Consider the following 22137-nt stretch of genomic DNA (forward strand, 5'->3'; position numbering starts at 1 on the left):
TTGTTACATCTTCTACTTTAAACAGGCATTTTAAAGATCTGTATTTTAAAAAGGCAAATAACAGAACTCTCACCTGTAAGCAGTACAATATCCCCAGGAAACACAGTGAGGGACCAAAATGCAGCAGCACGCCACAGCACCACCTTTCTCTCAACTTCTGACTGGTCGACAACAACAATTGTCGCGACAGGAACTTTACACGAAGATTTTGTTTTAGTCTTCACCTGTATTTCTTTGATATGACAAGGATGTACAACTGTGACCAAAATACTGTACTTTTGATTTTTGCTGCAGCAGTTCTTAAGTAGTGATAGTTTCTTTTGGAGTTTCTTGAACTCTGTCATCCTCTCCGGATCCACTCTCACCCCAGAACCAGGTGGAGAAGAATTCAGTTTAGCTCTCTTGGATTTCAACTGTCTTTGAAATGCTGAGTGAAAAAAATGAAAAGAATCTTCATACTTGCGGGGTCTTTTAGAAGAGTTCTTGTGAGAACAGTTTCCTTCAGAGCACAGTGTTCCAGAGCTCAATGACTCAATATGGATTTCATTTACAAATTGCTTAGCAGGAACACTGAGCTCTTGAAACTTTTCTGTATGTTCCTTAGCACTTCCTTCTTGTTTTGTAGCTTCAGTCCAAACATTTTCCCCATCATCCTCAGAACTGAAAAGTTCAAGAGAACTTGCATCCTCTTCCTTATATTCGTTTTCAGTCACATTAGTAGTACATGTTCCAACACCAGAATCACATTGGAAGCGATCACACTGCCTTTCTTCAGCTTTTTTGCCTGCTTCTGTTTCTGATAGTTTTCCAATTCTTTCCTGCATCTCATTCTGATCCTGTGCAAAAACAGCCACCAGACTCGAAGTCACTACACTCTGAAATTCAGTGTCTGCTGACACCACAAAGTCTGCACAGTGATTTGGTTCTTTTGATTTGGACTTTTGACTTTTTTTGAAAAACATATCCAGATATTGACTTAGATGTTCATGATGTTCACTTCTATGACCTGACTGAAATCCCACAGACTGCAGATGGATGCTGACCTGCTTAGTACTGGCAACCAAATCAGAAATGTCAGAGCTGTTAACTCCTGAATGACTGGCATTTCTCTCAGTGAGGTCTGGACAGCAGCCATGTGATGGTTTATCCTGTCCAGCTGATTCTGCACAGGTCTGGGGCAGGTGTTGATCTGCAGCCTGATTTACATCTGCAGATGTGTATCTATCTTTGCATATCTGACAACCAGAGCAAGTTAAACTTGTCTTTTTAGGAAAGTTGGTACAAGTCACTGCCACAGGGGCAGGAGATGTCAAACCTTCTTTTGCCATGAACCTGCCCTGCTGAGCCTGAGTGCTGTCCCCTTTTGTAGGGAGTCCTGAGGCTGTGGAGCTTTCTGCCTGGAACACTGAGGGGGCAGCAGCACCCTGGACTTTTCCAGAAACAAACCCATGTGTATCACACAAACAGTGGAGTTCTCTCCATTTCTCAGCAGTAGGTGCTGAATTACTTTGCTCTAACATCTCCAGTGGGCTTGGAATACTGGGTGCTCCCACAAAAATATGAATTTGTGGTCTTTTTGACATTTTTGACTGGTGTGTAAGTTTGACTTTAAATAATGTGGTTTATGCACAATAATAAATAAGCACAATAATAAATATTAGCAAATGCAAAAAAAAAAAAAAAAAGATTTTACTTTTTCTTAAAAATTAAAAAAATACCTAAAATTCATAGGAGTATTTCATAGTTTACCTGGAAAAAGCACTACTCGACTACCTAAAGCCTATAAAAATAGATATACAAAATCTAAAGTATGGACGTTACTTTAGAAATATTTAATATTTCTTTGTGTCAAACTTGCACAGAAAAATGAATTTATAAAAATAAAACAACACCTAGTCTCTGATTCTGACACTTGGAAACACATTATAGTGAAGTTAAAATTAAGTTTTATTATTGACCTATTTGTCTTCATTTATTATTGCTAATTAAACAGTCAAATATGAATTCACTATTCGGTGCTTGATTTTAACTCCTGTGAAATAAATGTCTTTAAGAAATCTTCACAGCATGGTTAAGAGATCATTTAATCTTCCAGGAAATTACAGTTTCAACTAAATGATTAACATACTAGAGCTATTTAGAAAGTTTGCTAGGAATGCAATATTTTACATGCTGTTTTGGCATGAAATGACTGTTTCAAGCTATTACTGATAAATTGTAATTATTTAATAACCACTAAGAGGTCAGTAAAGCTTGAGCAGGCAATTTAGGATTTGCTTTAATTCATTCATGGAGTATCAAACTACTCAAGAAATTACTAGCTTTTCTAGCTAATTAAAATTAGCCCACTTACACAGCACACAAAAAGGAAGATTTTTTTTTTTTAATTTCTGCTGTATAATTATAATTTTAAAATAAGCAGAAACAGCTATAACTGTTCATTAAAATGCTGATTATAGCTATTTGTTTTGGGAGTACTCTTGCTAATAGAAGTTGCTGCAATAGGCAATTCCGTAGATGTAGAGAACACCAGAAAAATTTTGAGATAATCCAGCTGTAAATAGAAGGAAAAGACCATTAAAACAAATACAGCATTTGAAAAAGATGCAAATTTTTCATTTAGCACTAATTAAATTAGCAACCATTTTCCTAACAACCCCACTAGGGGTCGGTAAATCTGCACATTCATAAGGCTCGTTGTAACATGGAAAAACCATAAACATCCTGGAATGCTGATCTCTGCTATATCATTGTTGTCACTGGAAAAGCAATATACAACCACTAAAATTAGACTGGGCAAAATACAAAGAAGCTACAAAACCCAGTGACTGGTACTGCTCACTTTTATGCTCATAACAAAACAAGTACTACTTAAAACATTGGGGTGTCCAAACTTCTACAGTTGTACATTTAAATTTAGTCTTATAAGAACATAACTCTTAAAGGACAATACCCAAACCTATGAAAGCTTTGAGTTACATAAAGAATGATAATATACAAATAACCAGAAGGACAGAATTTACAGTTCAACACTAAAGTAGTAGATCAGGTAAGGGAAAGACAAAGCAAAGTGAGGTTGAATCCCTAAAGAAGTGATGTTAATAAGTTTTGTGGATAAAAGGCTACCTAATACATGATGGAAAAAGTTAAGTAACAGATCTATGTCAAGTAGAAAATGTTACTATTAGTTTAAATGAACTTGGTAAATGTCCAGTTATATAGTAATTTATCAGCCCCTCATTTTAAGTATCACTTCTCTTTTGTTTTCTGTCATGTTTAAAGAGTTATAAGTTACACAAAAATTCAGGAAGTTTTCCTTAACTTTCCAGTTCTGTAGCTTCTCTAAATTTAGGATTTGTTTTCCTGATTCATATTTTGCAGTGCCAGTACACTTAAAGCCAGGGTAAATGGGGCCCTGAGCAACCTGGTCTAGTGAAATGTGTCCATGGCAGGGGGCTTGGAACTTGATGATTTTTGTTAAGAACCTTTCCAACCCAAGCTGTTCTATGATTCTATGATCACACCAAAGGAATTGAACCTTGGTGTTATTTAATGAATGTTTGCAATTAAAATACAGTTTATATTTTCAAAACCTAAATTAGCTTAGGAACGGTGACATTTGCCAACTTTCTGATTCATGTAGTAAGTCCACTAGCAAACGACCTGCTTTGGCAACTTCCAAGTGACTTTTTGGTCAAAGATGTCAAAGTCCTTCCTGTACTAGGAATCATCAGTACCTAAAATCATTTAGGTCTGTAAATCAGAAAGAAAAAAAACCTGAATTTTACCTAAATTCTCTGTATGCAAAACTGTTTAATGAACCTTTGCTTTGCTGCTTTAGAACGGAATTATTACTCACTTAATGAGTTTGTTAGTGAAGTTCTGAACCTTGTTTTAAATAAAAGTCTGAAAGAACAATTCATTACAGATTTTAAAAAGATGAGCAAAAATCTATCAATCATTTTAGCAAAATGCCACTGCCACAAAAAAAATCCATTTTTTTACTGTATTTAATTTATCTGTGGGCAGACAGTGGGTTAACTACACCGAAGATAACGGGAGCTAAAACTCATAGAGATACACCTGAAACCTGAATGCACATATCCATTATACCTGTTAATTATTACACCATTTCCTAATTTGTGGAAAGGTGCTCTATTCCTAACAGCCAATGAAAGCCAAGCTTTTTATCTCTGAAATGGTCAGAGTCTGATTGACGGGTCAATGATCTATTAAAAAACAGTAACTACATCAGCAACTTGTACATTTGCAAGACACTGCAACTGAAGTTTAATATACCTATTACAAGAAATATATTATGCTACATAGTCTATTTCCTCCAATCTAAACAGTAAGACAGGAATTCTAAATTTAAAGGTTTTTAAAATGAACTGTCATTAACAGATTGTTAATCTCTAGTGATTTGCTACACACAAAATTTAAAATAGCTCTAGAAATCCTCTTCCCATAGTTACTCTAGAAATGTTCTGATGCTACATATATGACCTTAAAGTACCCCTAAAATACCCTAGAAATACTCATTACTGCTATTCCATATTTTACTAGTCATGAATAGCATTCACTTGCCACGATAATCATTAAGCATTATGCCAAGATAATTTAAGAGGGTGACACAGCTTCAGCTTCCTATCATTCCTGAATATTCACGGTAGCCAGGTGCCTAAATCTCTGTTTTGAGAAGTTACATGCAAATAGTTTCATCAAGTCTTTACTTAAGCCCTGTACATTAGGCGTAAACCACACTAATTCAACCTCTAGTTAAGAGCTTCTTTATGTCTGTTACACACTACAGCTTCAAGCTACAAATAAGACTACAGAAATAAAAGACAGCCATGCATCAGAAGACAAAGGACTATAGCAATATAATGCAGAAGTGTAACCTACTTTCCCATCCAGAAACACTAAAGTTTTAGGAGATAGACAGTACATTCTTTTAACTTCCTACTTCGATTTGCTGCAGCTTGATGCTGAACATCCTAAATGTAAGTAGTTAATGACTCGATCCCTAAAATATGCAAAAAGACATTATGTTGTCCTTTACCTGCTGAAAAGCTGGCCCAGTAAGCAATAAATACATAAAGTGGGATATTCTTTCAATTCTAAATTTTAACTTCTACTGTGAACTTTCCCCTCCCTTATTCACATAGCTGATTTTATACTCCTCCTACATGTAGTATAAAAAATTAAAGAATAGATTCATCTATGTTACAACAGAGGAAACTGAATTATTCATAGCCATCTTCAGAGTATTTAGTTTCAGTTCAATTCAAGCTGTAGGGTTGTTTGGTTGGGCTCTTCTTTTTTCGACAGCTCAACCCATGTGATTGTAGAGTAGAAAATCTACTAAGACACTTGCCAACCAAAGGAAAACCAGAAAAACTTCCTGATGCAGAATTCTGATTACATCACAGGAAACTCTCCTGGCACTTCCACCATGCTGCTCAAATCTCCCTCCAAAATTCAATGTGGTCTTTTTAAAAGCCAGGTGCTGCAGATGTACAGTAACTTTGAAGAACTGAAGAAACAGTAAGCAGTGTAGTAACAGTTTCAAACACTGAAATGGAAACAACTCTGGGATGAAGTGATGAACACATCACATGTTTGCTTGCAACTTGTGCAAGAAAAAGAAGCATGATCTTCCTGCCAACAACTCCTGCTAGCACTGCAAGTGAATCAATACACCAGCGACAGCAGCTATCTACTAAATCAATAAGCTTGGTCCAAATACATGTTAAGAGGAACAAAATGGAAAATAAAAACTGACAGAAGAAATCAAGCTAAGCAACTTGTAGCTGAAGTGAACTTACTGTATGTAACAGTGAGGGACATATCATGTGGGCTTAAGAGAAGATTATACGTGGAAGTGAATGGCAGCTCAAAGAGATTTAAGTGGATTGCATTAGCCAAGGCTAGTGCGACCTAACAAGAAGTCAAGGGAACACAGACGTGAGAGAACATACACGTACACATGGGCAGCTGAGGAAATTAATAGGATAGGTCTTATTTCTGTCATCTGTTGTTTGGTGATTGTTACAATCACCAAATACCTTTAATCTGAATTTAAATACAGGGTTTCAAGCAAAGACTGTAGTCCTGTCCATAACTGACCTGTGTAACTAACTGCAATCTTACACCAAGATGGTTATTTGGCTCACATAATAACATGTCAGCACATGGAATACTGTGCACAGAGGCTGCTGTCAACCACATCTGGTGGTATAGCAGGAACCCTGCTAATCGATATCAAAATTGATGAAAATCACAAGCATTCATTTGCCTACAGCAGTATCTGTAATTAGTATAAAGTTACTTCTAAATGAGGTACTTAGGTTATTATTGACCATAAAATAATTTCTATTAGTACTTACTATTTAAGTCAAATAGCAGCAATACTAATCCACTCAGTATTTAGTTCTTTTCACTGGCTATTACCAGAGGAGTACAGTACCATCTGGCCTCAAGATATGTACAGCTGGTTTACAAGTACATAAAACCTGTATTCAGCAATATGTAGCCATAAAACATGAGGTACCCATTTTTTCTTCCTTATTTGGTGCCCTTTCAGAAACAAGATGATTTTTAGAATGCAGAACACCTGTGGTTTAGGTACCAGAATAGAAACCTTCCTAAATACTCCCGCAGCAGCAGGGGAATAATTTAAACCAGAAATCAGTGTTCTTAGAAGTTCCACAGTCTGACACTGTAAAAAAACTTAAATCAAAATACTGAGTAAGAAGAGGCAAGTTGTTCCTCATAACTATTACTGAACTGATAATATAGAAAAAGAAGGCAAACAATCAAATGGCATTGCTAACATTTAATGTGCACCTACTTGCCTGCAGGATCAGGGCCTGTGGTTTCTAAAGTTGTGCACTAGAAGGAAAATATCTCCCTGGACCTGAAATGAAGACATTTCTTCTGTAAATATAAGCTTGCATCATATAAAAGCATCTACTGAGCAGTTGCATCAGCCATTTTATTTTACATTATTTTTTGGAACCAAATGATGCAACAATCTGAACACTGATAATACATTTTCAATTAAGCCACTGAGATAGTCTTCATTGTGTTTGAAAATTGGAGTAAAGGTCGTAGACTTTTGTGATTATCTTGATAATTCTTTCCTCACTGCCTTTGTGCCTTTCGAGGTGGCCCCTTAAGTAAATGCTATTTGTTGATTTTTGTTTTGCAATACATAAAAACATAAAATTAAGGAGATAGGAGCATCCAGTGGCTGCTACAAACAAAAGAAGTTAAAAGTTCTAGAGAACACTGACCTTTTGAGTAGAAAAGAAAGATAAAGGTAAAAGGTCAAATATACACAAACGTGCCATGCATGTTTTGTTGAAGAATAGTCATTCCCCAAACCCTTATTTTTGAGGACTATTTAAACAACTAAACTGCCTGAATTATACCTCCTGTCAAGAAAGATATTGTTCCACATATTTCAGCATATTAAAATACCTCACAATATTAAAACGGCATCATTGTGGCTTTTTTTACAAAAACTATTTAGTTTGCAGAAAATTTTCCACAGGTATCATTACCAATGAAAATCTATGCTGGGACTGAGACCATCAGATAAACAGAAGTGGATAAAACCATACAGGACCTAAGATGAAAGCAAGGTAACTGGTCAAAGAAATATCTTAATAGCCTGATTTCCATCAGATTAACTGCTGGTAGATTTGATTTACTAGGACCAGATGATTAAAATACACATGTAAGAAATATTTAAAATACAAAGCCACCAGTATTATTTTCTCATCTTTACAAAAGCCTTACTCAAAAAAGATGAAGTTTTACAACAAAAACCTGGAGGCTGACTGCACGTTCATAGACAAAAACGGGATATTGTCACTGTTTTGGACAACAGCCAGACTGACTGTGTGTTTTCGTACTGTGGGAGACAGGGTGTTGAAAAGGTGTAATTCTTAAGTTTCCTGTGTAAAGTAATCTACTTTATTTTATTAGCATGTAAATAATCTGCTAGTGCCAGGAAAATGTCTTTCACTCTCCACCACAAGTGGTTATATTAGCAATAGACTTTAAGAGAAGCTGCACTTCCTCTTGCCTTTAAGACAAGGGGGACATTTCTCATTTGTCACCATCATTAACAATTCAGGTTCACTGTCTGTTAACCAAAAAAAACCAGTCACTCACTCCAAGAAGTCATACTAGAGCACACAAGTCATCACTAGATCGAGAAGTTCCAAGGCTGCTCAAAACTACAAGCTACACAAGGCTCCAGAAGAAGCCAGGTGGCACACAACCCCACAAGACACCTTTAGACCAATAGCTCAATTCTGACTGCATTCACTTCATCCCTGTTTATACAGGATCCCTCCAGAAGAGCAAACATTTAACCTTCCTGCAAACATAAACGGCAGCAAGTACTTTTTGTCAGGACTGAACCTATGGCGCCAGTCCTACCTACTCCCTCCCCACCCCAAGCCACATTGTGCACATTTTATCTGTTCCCGCAGTGTGCAGCTACATCCTTTACGTGGTATCATCAGTGTATTTCTGTTAGGTTCAAAGGAGCTACCAATCAGATACAATCAATAGCTGATCTCCTCAGTATTTTCATACCTCAGGAAAATGAAAGCTGCCTTTACACATTTCTATAGATCTAGTGTCTCAGAAGAAAAGTTCGAACACCCGCTTTGGATGTGAGCATTTTAATTCAAACAAAATTCTTGAGAGATGTTAACCACATGACAGCACTGATTTTTATATCCAAATCTAAAATTTCAGTTCTTGAAACGGCAAAGGATTTTCAAGATTATTTTAATATTTCCCTTTTGCACACACCCCAAGAATACACTTCAGCTGTAAGTGAAAAGGATAAGCTCTTCTATCTAGAAGTCGAGAGCTTTAAGATTTTTTAAGAGCTAAAGCTCCCTTAAGGAAACATAACCTCCAGACTTGGGCCAAACTGCCCCTGTACACTGGTCAACAGCATTACAAAGATCACAGATGGGTCACTGCCCACACTTGCTCCTTGTTGTGGCCACAGAAGGAACACACCTACCAACTTCTTTGCAGAGCTGCATGAACATCAGCCAAGCAAACACTCTTTCACAGCTATTCCAGCTAAGCAGTAAGGTTGTTAATTTACTAGGGCACTGCAGGAAACCAAGACAAAAAATTCAGATGATTTTAAATGAGTCAGAACCACAGTGAATCTTACGGAAACAGAACTGAAGTTTTCAAGTCTTTTGGCATTTACCTAGGAAAAAATTAAGATATGATACACAAAGAAAAGTAGCATTAGCTTTTTAATACATAATCCTTTACATTTCAATGGTTTAGATGGATGTTAGTTTAGCAAACCGGTTAAGCTTTAACAGGGAACAGGTGATACTGAGTAACTATCAGCACAGCTGACCGAGCCAAAGGTGCCTTTTAGATGCAAATTTCCTTATTTCAAAGAGGTAGCTTTTCTCTCAGACTTTAGGGCAGAAATGCACTTTGACTATTTATTAAAAATAAATAGACTGATCACACTTCAAAAAATTGTAGATCACAATTTCTATCCCACTATGCCCCAAAAAGTTAAAGGAAATCATTACAATTGAATAAAGTGTGAATGAAGTTTACTAACTAAATGCCAGAAACACTGACTTGGCCTGTACCCTTTTCCATGGTAATTCAGCTGCTGAAAACACCTCAAGCAAAATCAAAAAACTCAAGGTATGATGTAATAAGTCATCCTGGGTCTCCCTCTACTGTTCCAAGTCGTAGTGTGTAGCAGCAGGGCACAGCAGCATAACCATTGATAAAAACCTTCTTGCACCTTTGTTCTCAGTCAAAGCACATCATTTGCTTCACGGTTTTTGTTAGAGGCAATACCTCAGTTATTATCTGTACTGTGCTATGATTGCTGTGTACCTCCATTCAGCTGCCTTTAATTCAGTAACTTTTACACATGTTTTTATTACTTGCAATACTACATAGTCCTGCCCATGTAACTTTCAAAGCTCCTGAAGTATGAAGAATTAAGGATGGAAACTAAAGAGATTTATCTATTTATTCATTTGTCTTCATGCAGAAGCTGCTCCAATTGGAAGTAAAACTATAAATTGCTTCTTTCTGCAATATAATGCAGAAAGAGTAGAGATTAAAGAAATGGTCACCTCATAGTTTAACACCTTGTGTACTGGAACTGTAATCCTGTTTGAAAATGCAATTTTTTCTCTGTCTACCAAATGTTGCAAGTTCTATACTTGATTTTCACTAGAATAGAAACAACAGGACTGCTGTACACAAGGCAAACATTGGCTACTAACATATTAGTGTATTTTTTATCCTGAAAACCATCTGAGCTGCTGTACAAAGCTAAAATCACAATAGCCTTCAAAAATATTTTAGAAAACACTAGCAGGAAGTTTTCACACATAACAGAAGTGGCAGTGCCAATGTTAGAACGCTACCTTTTTAATGAGAGTTCTGTTTAATGTCCCAACACACAAATTAAAGTAGCTCTGAAGAGTGTTTTTGTAACCTGCCCTTATTCCATGTCAAGTGACATCCTTTACAGAAAGACAATTACTGCTCTGTGTGACTCGTGGTACTTCAGGTGCACATGCACCTGAATTCTGCATTTTGTAAAAACACGGAAGAGGAAAATTAGAGGTGAAGAAACACAGGGAACTTGCTGTCCATTCCATATCAAAGTACTCTATGTATCCAGCTAATGATTTGAGTAACTCCAGATTTAACTTGCTTGTGCAAGGAAGCACATGGAATATAAATAATCAGCTACTGCAGTATTAAGCATATGACAGGAAATGAGTAAATACATATTGGTTTTGCCCTTCCCATAAATTTCACATTAAAATCTGCTTATATGAGCTTACTTTAAAAGATTTTAAAATTAGCAGATAAAGCAGAAAACCCAAAAATCTATTCACCAAACATGTGATCCATTATCTTTCTCCAGAGATTAGTAACCTTTACAACAGACCAGAGAGAAAGGAATTCAAAAAGCAGTACAGTTTGTTCTGTCTAGGCTCATGTTCTGAGTTACCTGACATTGCTTTGCAGGAACTATACCTATGTTAACATTACATATATATATAAAAACTTGATCTTGCAGATAAAACTAACATACCATCTGAATGAATGGCAGTTTAGGAGCCATGTGCTCGTAACAAACCTCAAGTGAGGTATGGCAACATTTCATGCTAACCATTATGAAACACTGGAGCAGAAGAAAAGCTTGAGATAAATAAAAGATTTAAAACTAAACTGCTAAGACATCATATTTGTCAGCACAAATCTAAATGGCAACAAATGGAGATTTAGTTTATATAATGGAAATTAAACTTAAAAATAATTGAAGGCATCTTTTCCAAAATATAGATAGTAAGGTATTCAGAGACAAGTGAGAATCAAAATATTAATGTGCTATTTTCAACAGAAACCTGTACGACATTACAATATATTAAACAATATATTATGAACTTCAGCTGCCAACAGAAAAACTAAGCAGAAAACTGAACAGTCTGATCACAGTGAGGAAAAATTAGTAAATGATGGGCATGGATGGAAAGTTTCACAAAATGAGCAAGTGCAAGAATTTGATTTGATGAAGGTGAAAAGAAAAACATCCAAAACAGTGTCCACCTAAACTACATTCCTCGTTAAAAAAGGCAAATATAGAAGAGGGAAGATGTAACATCATAAGAATTAAGAACTGTGCAGTCATACTGTGTAGTTTTTAATTCCTTCATACATTATGATGTTACTTGATGCTTCTTTCTCAATATGGCAAACAAGTAAGTTTTACTTTACCAGCTCTCAAGCAAGTTAAGATTCTAATCCCAAATGGGAACCAGCTGTCAAGTCCCTCTACCTACGCTTATCCCTTTAACTTGGGAAACAGAGTGTTTAAAAAACAAGCACTTACATTTTATATCCAGGTAAGTTTAAAGCATAAAGTTCTGATCCTGGAAGCTATTCTATGCAGTTCCCTTCTCCAGGTAGCCCTGAAGCGACATGCTGTTTATCGGGCACCTCAGCTTTCCTTGGAGCATGTAAACATGGAGAAGGAAGCTGTCCATCAGGATAGTCTCCACTGCTGAGCACTGCAAGGCCACCTACACTGTACTGCTGGATAGAATGGTGGTGTTATGCAAGGTTCTTCCTTTCCAAACAGAGCCCAGCTTCTTAAGACTATAAATATTAAAAAAAAAAAAAAAAAAAATAAAGTCCCTTAAAAATGTCTTGAATCACATTTACCTTTCAAAAAAGAAAATTTCACTCTTGCAGCCAACATCAGTATCTTAGAAAGATGTGGGGAAACTTTCCCCAAATAGGTCAAGCCCTATTCTTCCAAATTCTCAATAGCTCATCTTATATAAATCAAAATACAGTTTAGTGGGGACTGAAGCTGTTCCAATGTAAAAGTTATCTAGGCTTTTCCACATTACATTGGATTTCCCAATGTCTCCACAACAGAAATTTGCCACCATGCGTCACACTAAGAGTACTCATGGTACTTAGAGTACTTTGAGTCCTATGCCATTGTTCAAAAAATTAAATACTGACTTCTCAGCTCGAGAATTAGATGTCAAGAGCAGAACTACTGGCAGAAGGCTTGCCACCAATCTTTAGGATTAGGGCTGTTTTACAAGCATTGATGCAATGAGGGGTTTGATCTGGACCGAGTTTACTGTAGGAATGAAGGCCTCATGCCAGAGAAGAGCTCTGCCTGCTGGGGTTCCACTGCTGGACACAGGAAGGCTGGGGAACAGCTCAGCTGCAAAGTCTGTATTCTCAACAGGCCCATTAGAATTAGCAATCCATGCAGGTACAGAGCTAATAAAGCCACCTTCCTCCATCTCATCTCAATTCTATGCTCTTTTATGATCCAGAGTGGGAAAACAGAAAAAACCAAACAAGTCTAAGTTCAAGGAACTTCACTGCTTTAAACAAGTTCATCTGACATTCTCAGCAAAAAAGCACAGTCATATCTACACTGGCATATTCCCAAAGAACTCATGCCAACCCCAGTATTTATTTTCTGTTTGTTGAGTAATTCCACCTTACTTGGCATTTCAGAAATTTTTATAACCAAATATAGCCACAGGTCAAATTATATTACCTACTCTTCATCTGCCATCATCCAATTTGTTGGATGAAGACTTGCTGAAAGACTGACTTCAGACATATTAAGTATACAGCATGAAAATAACTGAAATAAAATCTGCTGGCAAAACATGTCTGTAATGTATTTGACAACCATTCCTTTTATCTGATCTGACCCGTTAAAGTAGCTTACGCATGAAGCTACGGATAGTATTTGTTATTCCAAGAGAACTTCTGCTCAATTCCTCTATCACTGATTTCTATGGATTCTTTTAATCCAACAGAACCTGCAAAAGCCTACGTAACTTCAATTTCTCATCATCTTCAACACAAAATTAATGAACTGCAGCTCCATTAGACCTTGCTGTTTCTGTTCCTAGGAATGAGTAAATTGAATATGCTCTGATTAAGGGTAAACATTCAAGACAAGAAGTATTTTACTGATCACTTTGGAAAATAATCTAAGACTTTCCTATATTTCTTGAAGAAAATCAAGTCTGATAGGAAAGAAAAACTGTATCAGTTTATTAGAAAAGCAGATTCCAGGAGTTTCTCCTTAAGAATAAATACTGCCCATGCTCTGTAATTTCTGGCCTATATTCATTCAGATGTGAGGACCTTACAAGTTTGTATAACCAGCTCAGTTCCAAACAATACTTATTGTATTTGTCCTCCTCATATTTTTAAGAAGCTGGGAATAAATTATCATCTGTTTTTTTCACGGGAACTGAGGCAATGAAAGATTAAGTAACTTACTTTTGCTTGCACAGTAAATTGAACCAAGTGCAGAATTCACTGAGTGAATCTTACATACTCATACCTTAAACATTTCATTGCCATTTCCTGGTGCATAATCCTTCAGCTTTTTGATAGGATTCAAAACTACCATTTTCACCTCAGCTTTTCACCCTACCTACTGAGATTTTAACAGTCATCATCCCTGGTTATATCATTTCTTTATCTACAATTCTTTCTTCCTGCAACGTAAGATTTATTGTCCTCCTCTGCTTTTATTCCTTACTTGAGGTCTCAGGTGCTGGTTTATAAGCACAAAATAATCAAATGATTCAAAGGCAGGATTAACACAGGGCATCTGATGTGACTATTTTTTTTTTGTTTGTTTAGTTCCTGAACCTCATACACTGTTTGAGGGAGGTTCTCTCTTACCTTGCATTGTGCAGAATACAGCCACACAATCAAGCCTTAGTTTCAAAACGTTAAGAATTACTTTAAGTCCTGAGACAGTACCCTATATTCCGTTGTGACTTTACAATTCACTCAGGGAGACAAAAGATGAGTGTTCCGTCAAATAACAGACTTTTTTTTCTTTTAGTTAACAGGCCCATTAATTTCTTTAACTTAAATAACCTTCACTGAATTAGTCATCTAATAAACAAGAATAAATTACACCTAAAACTGAATACATTAATGGACTTGCACTACGAGCATGGGTTCAGTGTAGGTGAGGAGTAAAGTAAATAGGGAGAACAGAACAGTGAAGGAGAGTGGCTTCTAATTTCATCCTTCACCTATTCATCTATTACTTTCATGAGGTTTTTGGTCACATGGGGAAGAAGCTCAATTTCTGTTTATGTAGCCCAATGTTACATTGATGTAAATGCCACAATGATAATGTAGCCCTAAATCCTCAGGTGAACACATAGCATCCTCTGATCAAGAAAGCTGATCTCTAATGATAACAGAGCAATCTAAGAGCATACATTATGTAGACTGCCATTTAGTGTTCCTTTACTAAACCAAAGAAAAACACCAGGCTTATCTGAAAACTAGTAAGACAAAAGAAACCAGGAGAAGCTTTTACAAATTCCATGGCGATTTTAACTCATTTAGGCAGAAGGCCACAATATAGCTGTCCTTCTGAAACCAGAAAATCTCTCACTAATGATATGCAGAGACCCTACCTTACCAGTACTTCAAAATAAGCTAACCTTCAACATACTGGCTTTCAAGTGAAAAAAACAGAAGAGATGAAGTAGAACAGGTAAGTTAGACATTATCTTGCCAACATTGACAAGATTAGACAATAAATAATAATCACGAAGAACTTGACCCAGTGTTTTCAAAAATTGTTCAAATGTGTTCAAGAAGGGACAATTTAATTAAAACAGAAAACATTTCTTTTTCTGACCTATTGTCACATTCTGAGATTCCTCTGGGATGAGCTATACAACAGTGATTTTGTGCTGGATCTCTACATCCAGAGGGCACCATGAACAATCTTGAGGTCTGTGAAAGATGACCAAGAAAAGATATCACATATACATCTTTACATCCAGCATAACCAGAGATTTTTTTTTCCCCCCCAGGAAATCCATAATGTGTTGAAAAATACCAGCCAATGTACCCCTGGACTTTTCTGATAAACAACACCAATTTCAATTGTACCAACAAACTTGAATGGCAATTCTTAATGCTTTGTATCGGGGCTTCACCCACCAACATATTTCACAGAAGATTTAAACATTCAAACATATTTTAACAATTTTGATTTCCATAAGCAGTCTTCCAAAGTAAAAAAGGTTAAAGTTGGTTTTGCTAATAGAAAGGCAAACAAAAGCACTACAGGAGACTAGTATTCTCTAGTTCATAAGAGCTTCAATGTTTGTTATTTAAACAATACACACTACGTTTATGTCAACAACTTCTGATTGTCAATTGAGTATTAAACCAAGAAAAAACCGGTTTGCAGCCTCTGATGCTGTGATTCCAGGCTGGAAAGTTCTTGGGTATAATTTTCAGCCAGACAGCCAAGGACACCAGGAGTTGCAAAAACCATCCATTTCAATTGTAAATGTTACTTTCAAACAATTCTTATTTCACTCCTGGCAAACCACTTTCTACTATCTGTTATTTGCTATGCTCACTGAAGTAGACAGCAATTTTCTAAACATAATTTCCAGGAAATAAACTGACAGAAGTACTTTCTTTCCTTCCTAACCTTCTTTAAGAGAACAAAGGTGGCATGCTCACAGGGCATCTGGGGAAGTTTTTATGCCTGTATATCTGTCAGCTTTCCCAACTAGCTTTTTCATCAGCTAATTTCAAACACATTTAACAGAGAGATGAGAATCCCAAATATTTCAGGATTGGGTAACTATATCAGGCCCTCTTTTGTCTTTTAAATTAGAAATTAGGAAATACCAATCAAAAGCTAAAGATTATTACACAAACCAGCTACTTACACAAATTCTCACTGATACAGGAACTGAGAAAGGAGAAGCCTTCACACTGACCCACAAAAGCCTATATCATGAAGGGCCACGTTGAGGGAAAGGTCACAGCAGATTAATTTGTTACTGACTTCAGAAAGCTTTGGGTCAGACCTGCAGGCTCCAGAGGGAGTTACTTTTTGTCCTACCCATCTGATAACCAGAAGTGGCATGACACTTCTTCCTATAAGTGTTATTAAAAAGCATATTTAATATTTATCAGTTAGATTATCTGGCAATACTCATTAGCAATATATTGATAGTAACAGTACTGAAACATGGCACTGAGAATTCTATAGACTATCTATCTATAGACTGCCTGACCAAGAGATGGGGGCATCAGCTCCTGTATACATGAAGAGCTTTTTATATCTGCTCTGTCACAGAGCTGAAGCAACCAGTTGGCAACATCAGTCATCATGCACAGCAACTATACAAACAGATGGAGACAGAAGGTCTTTAAAGCTAATAAACGTAAGCACCACCACTTTTCATGGCAATTAAGTATATTTACTCATGAGGTAGCTACCAGAATTTATTCAATATTTTGATTTCTACAGCAGAGTTATTAACAAGTTAAAAGCTCAGAAAACTGCTCTGAACCACTTATTGAGGGTTTTTCCAAATACTTTTCACTTAAGAATTAGGAATCCCTGTCAAATTCACATTCTAAACAATGGGCTAATAGATCAATTGCTAGAATTTTGAAATAAGAATGAGATCTTGTTGCAGAAGTCCTGGAAAAGTAAAAAAAAAAAAAAAATTCTTATGCTTGATTAAATAATAAATTTAAATATTATTTTGCTCAGCTACAGATTATTTTTGTAGCAATGCCCCAAGTAAAAAAAACAAGACTCACCTCAGCCTAGTCCCTACTAGGCTAAACCTAGAACTTCCCACTTGCACAATTACGAATTTCACTCCCTACTTTTATAGTGCTATAGACAAGCAAAACCATTACTATTTACAGATGAAAAAAACAATAGCAGCTTATTCCTTGAACTTAGCAAGTAGGAAAAACCTCAATTTAATGCAAAGTAATACATAAAACCATTAAATAATCAGACCACAGGTACCTAAGCATCTCATTAACAAGACAAAGTATTGAAAGGTTTAAAGTCTTTATCTCATAACCTGAATACCTCTTCTTCAATTTTGCAATATTGCAGAAAGCACACCTGAAATTTGCAGTATGTGCAAATTAACTTCTGCAGCCTGCCTGGAAAAACAGCAAATTCATGTTCTTTTTTATCAAGGCAAAAGGAGTAAATGAAGAAAACCTGCAAGTCAGCTCTCCAGATCTGCTATGGCTCAACACAGCCAAAGTTATTTATAGAGAAAAGTCTCTAAACCAATAGATCTCAGTATTGATATCTTATGCTATCAGTAGAAAGGTTTTTAATAAGCTTTGGTCTCTAACTGGTTGTAAACAGATGACTGAAATGAAGATTTCTAGTCAAGTGTTCATTTGGTAAAAGTGCTCATATAGACAGCCACAAAGTAAGGGAATCTTCTGGGATGCACCTCATACGTGTCCTGCCTGTGACAGCATCGTAACAGGGACAGCCCTCCAGCAACACTGAAGGCAGACAACTGTTCCACACATCCTGGTTCATTCCTGTTACATCATCTACTGGCTTGGTATAAAAAGGGAAGAATATAATCAAGAAATATGGCCCTTAGAGTACCAAAATTTATTCACAAATTTGGAATTAAAATTAAGTTCAGATTACATTAATTATTCCTTAGATTCTTTAGTCTGTAGTGTCTTTGTTTTATTAAAAAATACATCTTTAAAAGAGCAAATGCTGTATCAACATTACCTCCCATTACTCTGAAGACTGAATGCTGGTACATTTTCCTGCAGATAAAGAAACTGCCATCTCTATTTCCACATCCCATGCCAAAACAAATTATACATGAAGATTTTACTTTAAACCATTGGGAAGGCAGAAAATAAACCCTATGAAACTCATTAATATCTCAAGCTAAACATATGGAAAATAATTAGATTGCTATTTGGTACTATTTTGGTACAGTATCCCACAATATGCAGGCAGCTCCCATACAGGAGGATTTCTCAGAAGTCCTGCACACTTGCTGCTCACGTGCACAGTCTCCATTTAACACAAACACACAGGATTGAAGCCAAGAGGTGTGTGAACAGTACTACGCTTAACATTCCTGTCAGATTCATATCCTCCTAGTCACCCAGAAACTATTATCCAACTGTCCAGAGATCTGTTGACTCAGAGGCTGAACAGTTTCTGCAGCAGTTTGGGGTAAGAAAATAACCCCAGCTCTCACTTACTTAGTTACACTACCAAGGTCTACATAAAGCAGTACAGCATAATACTTAAGTCCAAGAAAAATGAGCATTTTTTTGCAATTTCTGGTGAAATGAGGAAGGGAAACATAGATGCCCATATAGGCAATTCAAAGGCAAACAACTTGCTTCAATTTTTATTTGGAATTTATCTCCATCATTCTCTATGCAAAGGGTAAGTAAGAACTGTCAAGTGCTTCACGTGGTGCGGCTCACAGCTTAAAATGAAATTTGCTGAAACAACTGTAATTCCATCTGCGGATTAATTCAAAAGCAATTGTCTTCCCAGAAGACAGCTCACCACAGAAAGGAACTGGTGCTCTGTACACATCAGCTTTCCTCCTGAGTGTGCTGTCTAATGGATGCTCAGACTCTGCACTGGAGGCAACCCCAGGGTTACGCCGGATTTGAAGGGCTCAGTCAGACAAGGGCAGACTTATCCAGAGCCCTGGGAAGATCCCTGATTTGCAGCTTCTCTGCTCGTTCTCATCTGCTTTGGTGAGCTGGTTACAAGACCAGGATGCAAGCTGGGAACGGCTATCCTAGTTTCTGAGGGGATTCAGCATCAGAACACCTTGGGAATGTTTTAGCCAAATTGACAAACTTTGAGAGGTAACACTAAGCTGGACCTAAACTATCCCTTAATTTCAATACAAGCATGCCTTCCATTTATGATACCACTATTAACGATGTTAAGACATAGGAAAAAGATTACCCTAATCATCTACATATTCCCAAACAGCTAGTCCCTCAAAAAATATAATGGATTAAAGCAAGAAGTATTTGATTGTCTTAGATCCCTTTTTTCAATAAAACTTTAAAATCTGATACATAGAAAATCATTCCAATTGCTATGAAATTGATAATATATACCTTAAAACAGTAGATTGCTTTAGGAAGGCACAATACAGTGTTTATTATAGCTCTTGTCTACAATAAAAATGATCTGTTAAAATTTATATATGTTTTAGAAGCAGCTTAGGAAATTAAATCAAGTTGTTTGTCTCTCTCAGTTATACTTCACAGATTTTAAATAGAAACTGATACCTATCATGTACACACAGTTGAAAATGACCTTGCTGCAAAGACCATGAATCATACAGCCCCTACCACACAGGTATTGAGTTCTCTCTATACAGCTCTCTCTTCAGATGCAGCCCTAAGACCAACACTTGGCATGAAATTAATGAAGTTAGTGAAACTTCTGGTTGTGAAGACAAAAAGTTATTTTTTAATCCACCCAAATGACTTTTTTTCACTGACCCTACTCAAATGTGAATCTTCTGATGGCAGCCCACATGCTATATGAGAGTAAAGAAGAAACAACTCCTCTTTTATTATTGCAATTTCCACTTTCATGCCTGCTAGAACTCATTCTAAAGCATGACATTTTTAATTTCCTCTGGCAAACTGATTTTGATTCAACTGCTCACTGCTTAGCATATAAGAATACTGGAATGGGGGACACAGATAGGGTCATTATTCTTGCCTCCAGAAGGGACTTGAATCAAATAGAAATATGGTACAGACCTGCTGAGTTTGATAAACTGCCTGTAAACTGCACACATGACTTCATTCATAAAAATGTGCAAAATAAAACTCCCTAGTTATCTTCTCTCTTACAATATTTAAAGACTAAGAAATTTAACATACTGATTTAGTTTTTCTCAGCATTCAACATGCAGCTTGTTGAATATTTTGTTGAAATCCAGTCTTGTTTAGAAGGGAGGGTAGGTATGGTACTGCCATTACTTCGAATACAACTGTGTGACTGAGCCCCGGAGAGATCCACGTGGTTCTCACATTGTCATGTCCCAGGCTCAGTCTCAAAGACATCCACAAACATGTGCTACAAACATAGCCTGACACTGCAAGCAGCTGATAATTAAGTGTGCTCATAAATCAGAGAGAACACAGCTGAAAGCAGGACAGGAGCTAAGCACATTAACCTTAAATCTGAGTCTACATGACTGAGCTAACTGGCTAATGACATTCCTTATTTAGCCTTTGTGTTTGTGAAACAGTACTCTAACCTACAGAAAAAGGTGGAAATAATTACCTGATAAGGACTAATTGCCACAATACCTCTCACCACCTTCTTTCCTACGCATTTACAAAATTTAAGAACTTGTACAGAAATTGAGCTCTAGCTAATGAGAACCTGCAGATGACAAATCAAGTAGTAGCTCAAGGCTAATTCAACCACTGAGAACACTACAGTTCTGTGAACTGACAATTAACACCAAAATAGAAATTTTCCATAAACCACCTAGAGTATGGACAGAAAACCAAATCAGTAAGCTTGTTTCTGAAGCTCTGTGTCAACATCCAAAGAACAGACTGGCCTAAGAACCAGCTCCTTTCTTGCTTTTTTTTTTTTCCATATCACTATCAAGGATCTTTGTTCTCTAGACTACAGTTATAAACCATCCTCATTACAGATAAAAACCAGCCTTATTAGTGGTCCTTAAGAGAATGTCTTCAGAATCTTAGGACAGAAAGCAACATTAAATCAATATAAAAACTGAGAATCAGTTGCCTGAAGAGTTTATGGGAGTTAAAGAATCTGTGACTAATCTCCCTGCTGACAAATACACAGAGAAGTTAAATTACTTTCCCACAAGTCTTGTAGCACAGCTCTTGGATGCCCATAGTGGTTAGAAAGATTTCCATAGCGATAAAGCAACTTCCTGGATATTTCTGGCTTAAGGGCATTGGTCTCCCACAAGCCTATAACAAAAAAAACCCACTATATTTTTCCATTAGCAGCCCAAACTGACAGAAGATGAACAAGCCACTTAATTATTCTGAAATGAACCTGGTCCAATAGTACAAGACAATCTCTCCCATGCTCTGAAAGCAGATCTTACACAGTTTAAAGCAGTATTCTTAGAGATGTAGTCAGATGCCTGAGCTGCGTAAAAAACATGGAGTTGAGTGGACCAAGACCCAGCAAGAGGAAAAACAGCAGAGTAGACAGAGCAGATAAATGTCAAGGTCTTTTCCAACCTCAGTGATTCCACGGTTCTATGAAAGCAGCTATGTTAACAACTTTACTCGAAACCTCTGTCCCCTCTCGGCAGGGCAGTCACTTAAACACACATGGAAAAGCTGAGCTCTCCCAACAGGCTCCTTTCCCTGTGAGTGCTAAACACTGCGTGTGTGAGCACGCCCTCACTGCACTGTACTTGCGCTAAGAGACGCCTCGTTTATCACGCGGCTGAAGGGCGGCATATGAAGGCTACTTGCCCCGGGTTCTTCACGGGCCGCAGCGCACCCAGCCAGCGCGGGGCCGCGCGGCCGGGCCCGGCCCTGTGGCAGCGGCCGCACTCACGGCGGGGCGGGCAGCAGGCCCGGCCTCACGAACGGGAAGGGGAAGGGGAACGGGAACGGGAAGGAGATAGGGAAGGGGAAGGGGCGGCGCGGCGGGCCCGCACTGCGCAGGCTCGGCCCAGCCCGACCCCG

The 22137-nt window shown here is 37.2% G+C and overlaps 1 protein-coding gene across 8 annotated transcripts in view; it reads right to left on the reverse strand.

The window, feature by feature from the left end:
* SHLD2 (shieldin complex subunit 2) overlaps positions 1-22035 on the reverse strand; it is a 29909-nt gene extending 7874 nt beyond the window's left edge. For 2 of the 8 annotated variants that reach the window (XM_032115858.1, XM_032115859.1), the window contains exon 1: positions 74-6919. In XM_032115858.1, the coding sequence (XP_031971749.1) occupies positions 74-1583 (1510 nt within the window). In that variant the 5' untranslated portion in view covers positions 1584-6919. Of the gene's footprint in view, positions 1-73; positions 15227-15265 lie in introns of those variants that run through there. The other 6 variants (XM_032115857.1, XM_032115856.1, XM_032115854.1 and 3 more) reach the window with 6 other exon arrangements.
* Between the last annotated feature and the right edge of the window lie 102 nt (positions 22036-22137).

This window comes from Corvus moneduloides, chromosome 8 (assembly GCF_009650955.1).
Source record: "Corvus moneduloides isolate bCorMon1 chromosome 8, bCorMon1.pri, whole genome shotgun sequence".
Classification (NCBI taxonomy): Eukaryota; Metazoa; Chordata; class Aves; order Passeriformes; family Corvidae; genus Corvus; species Corvus moneduloides.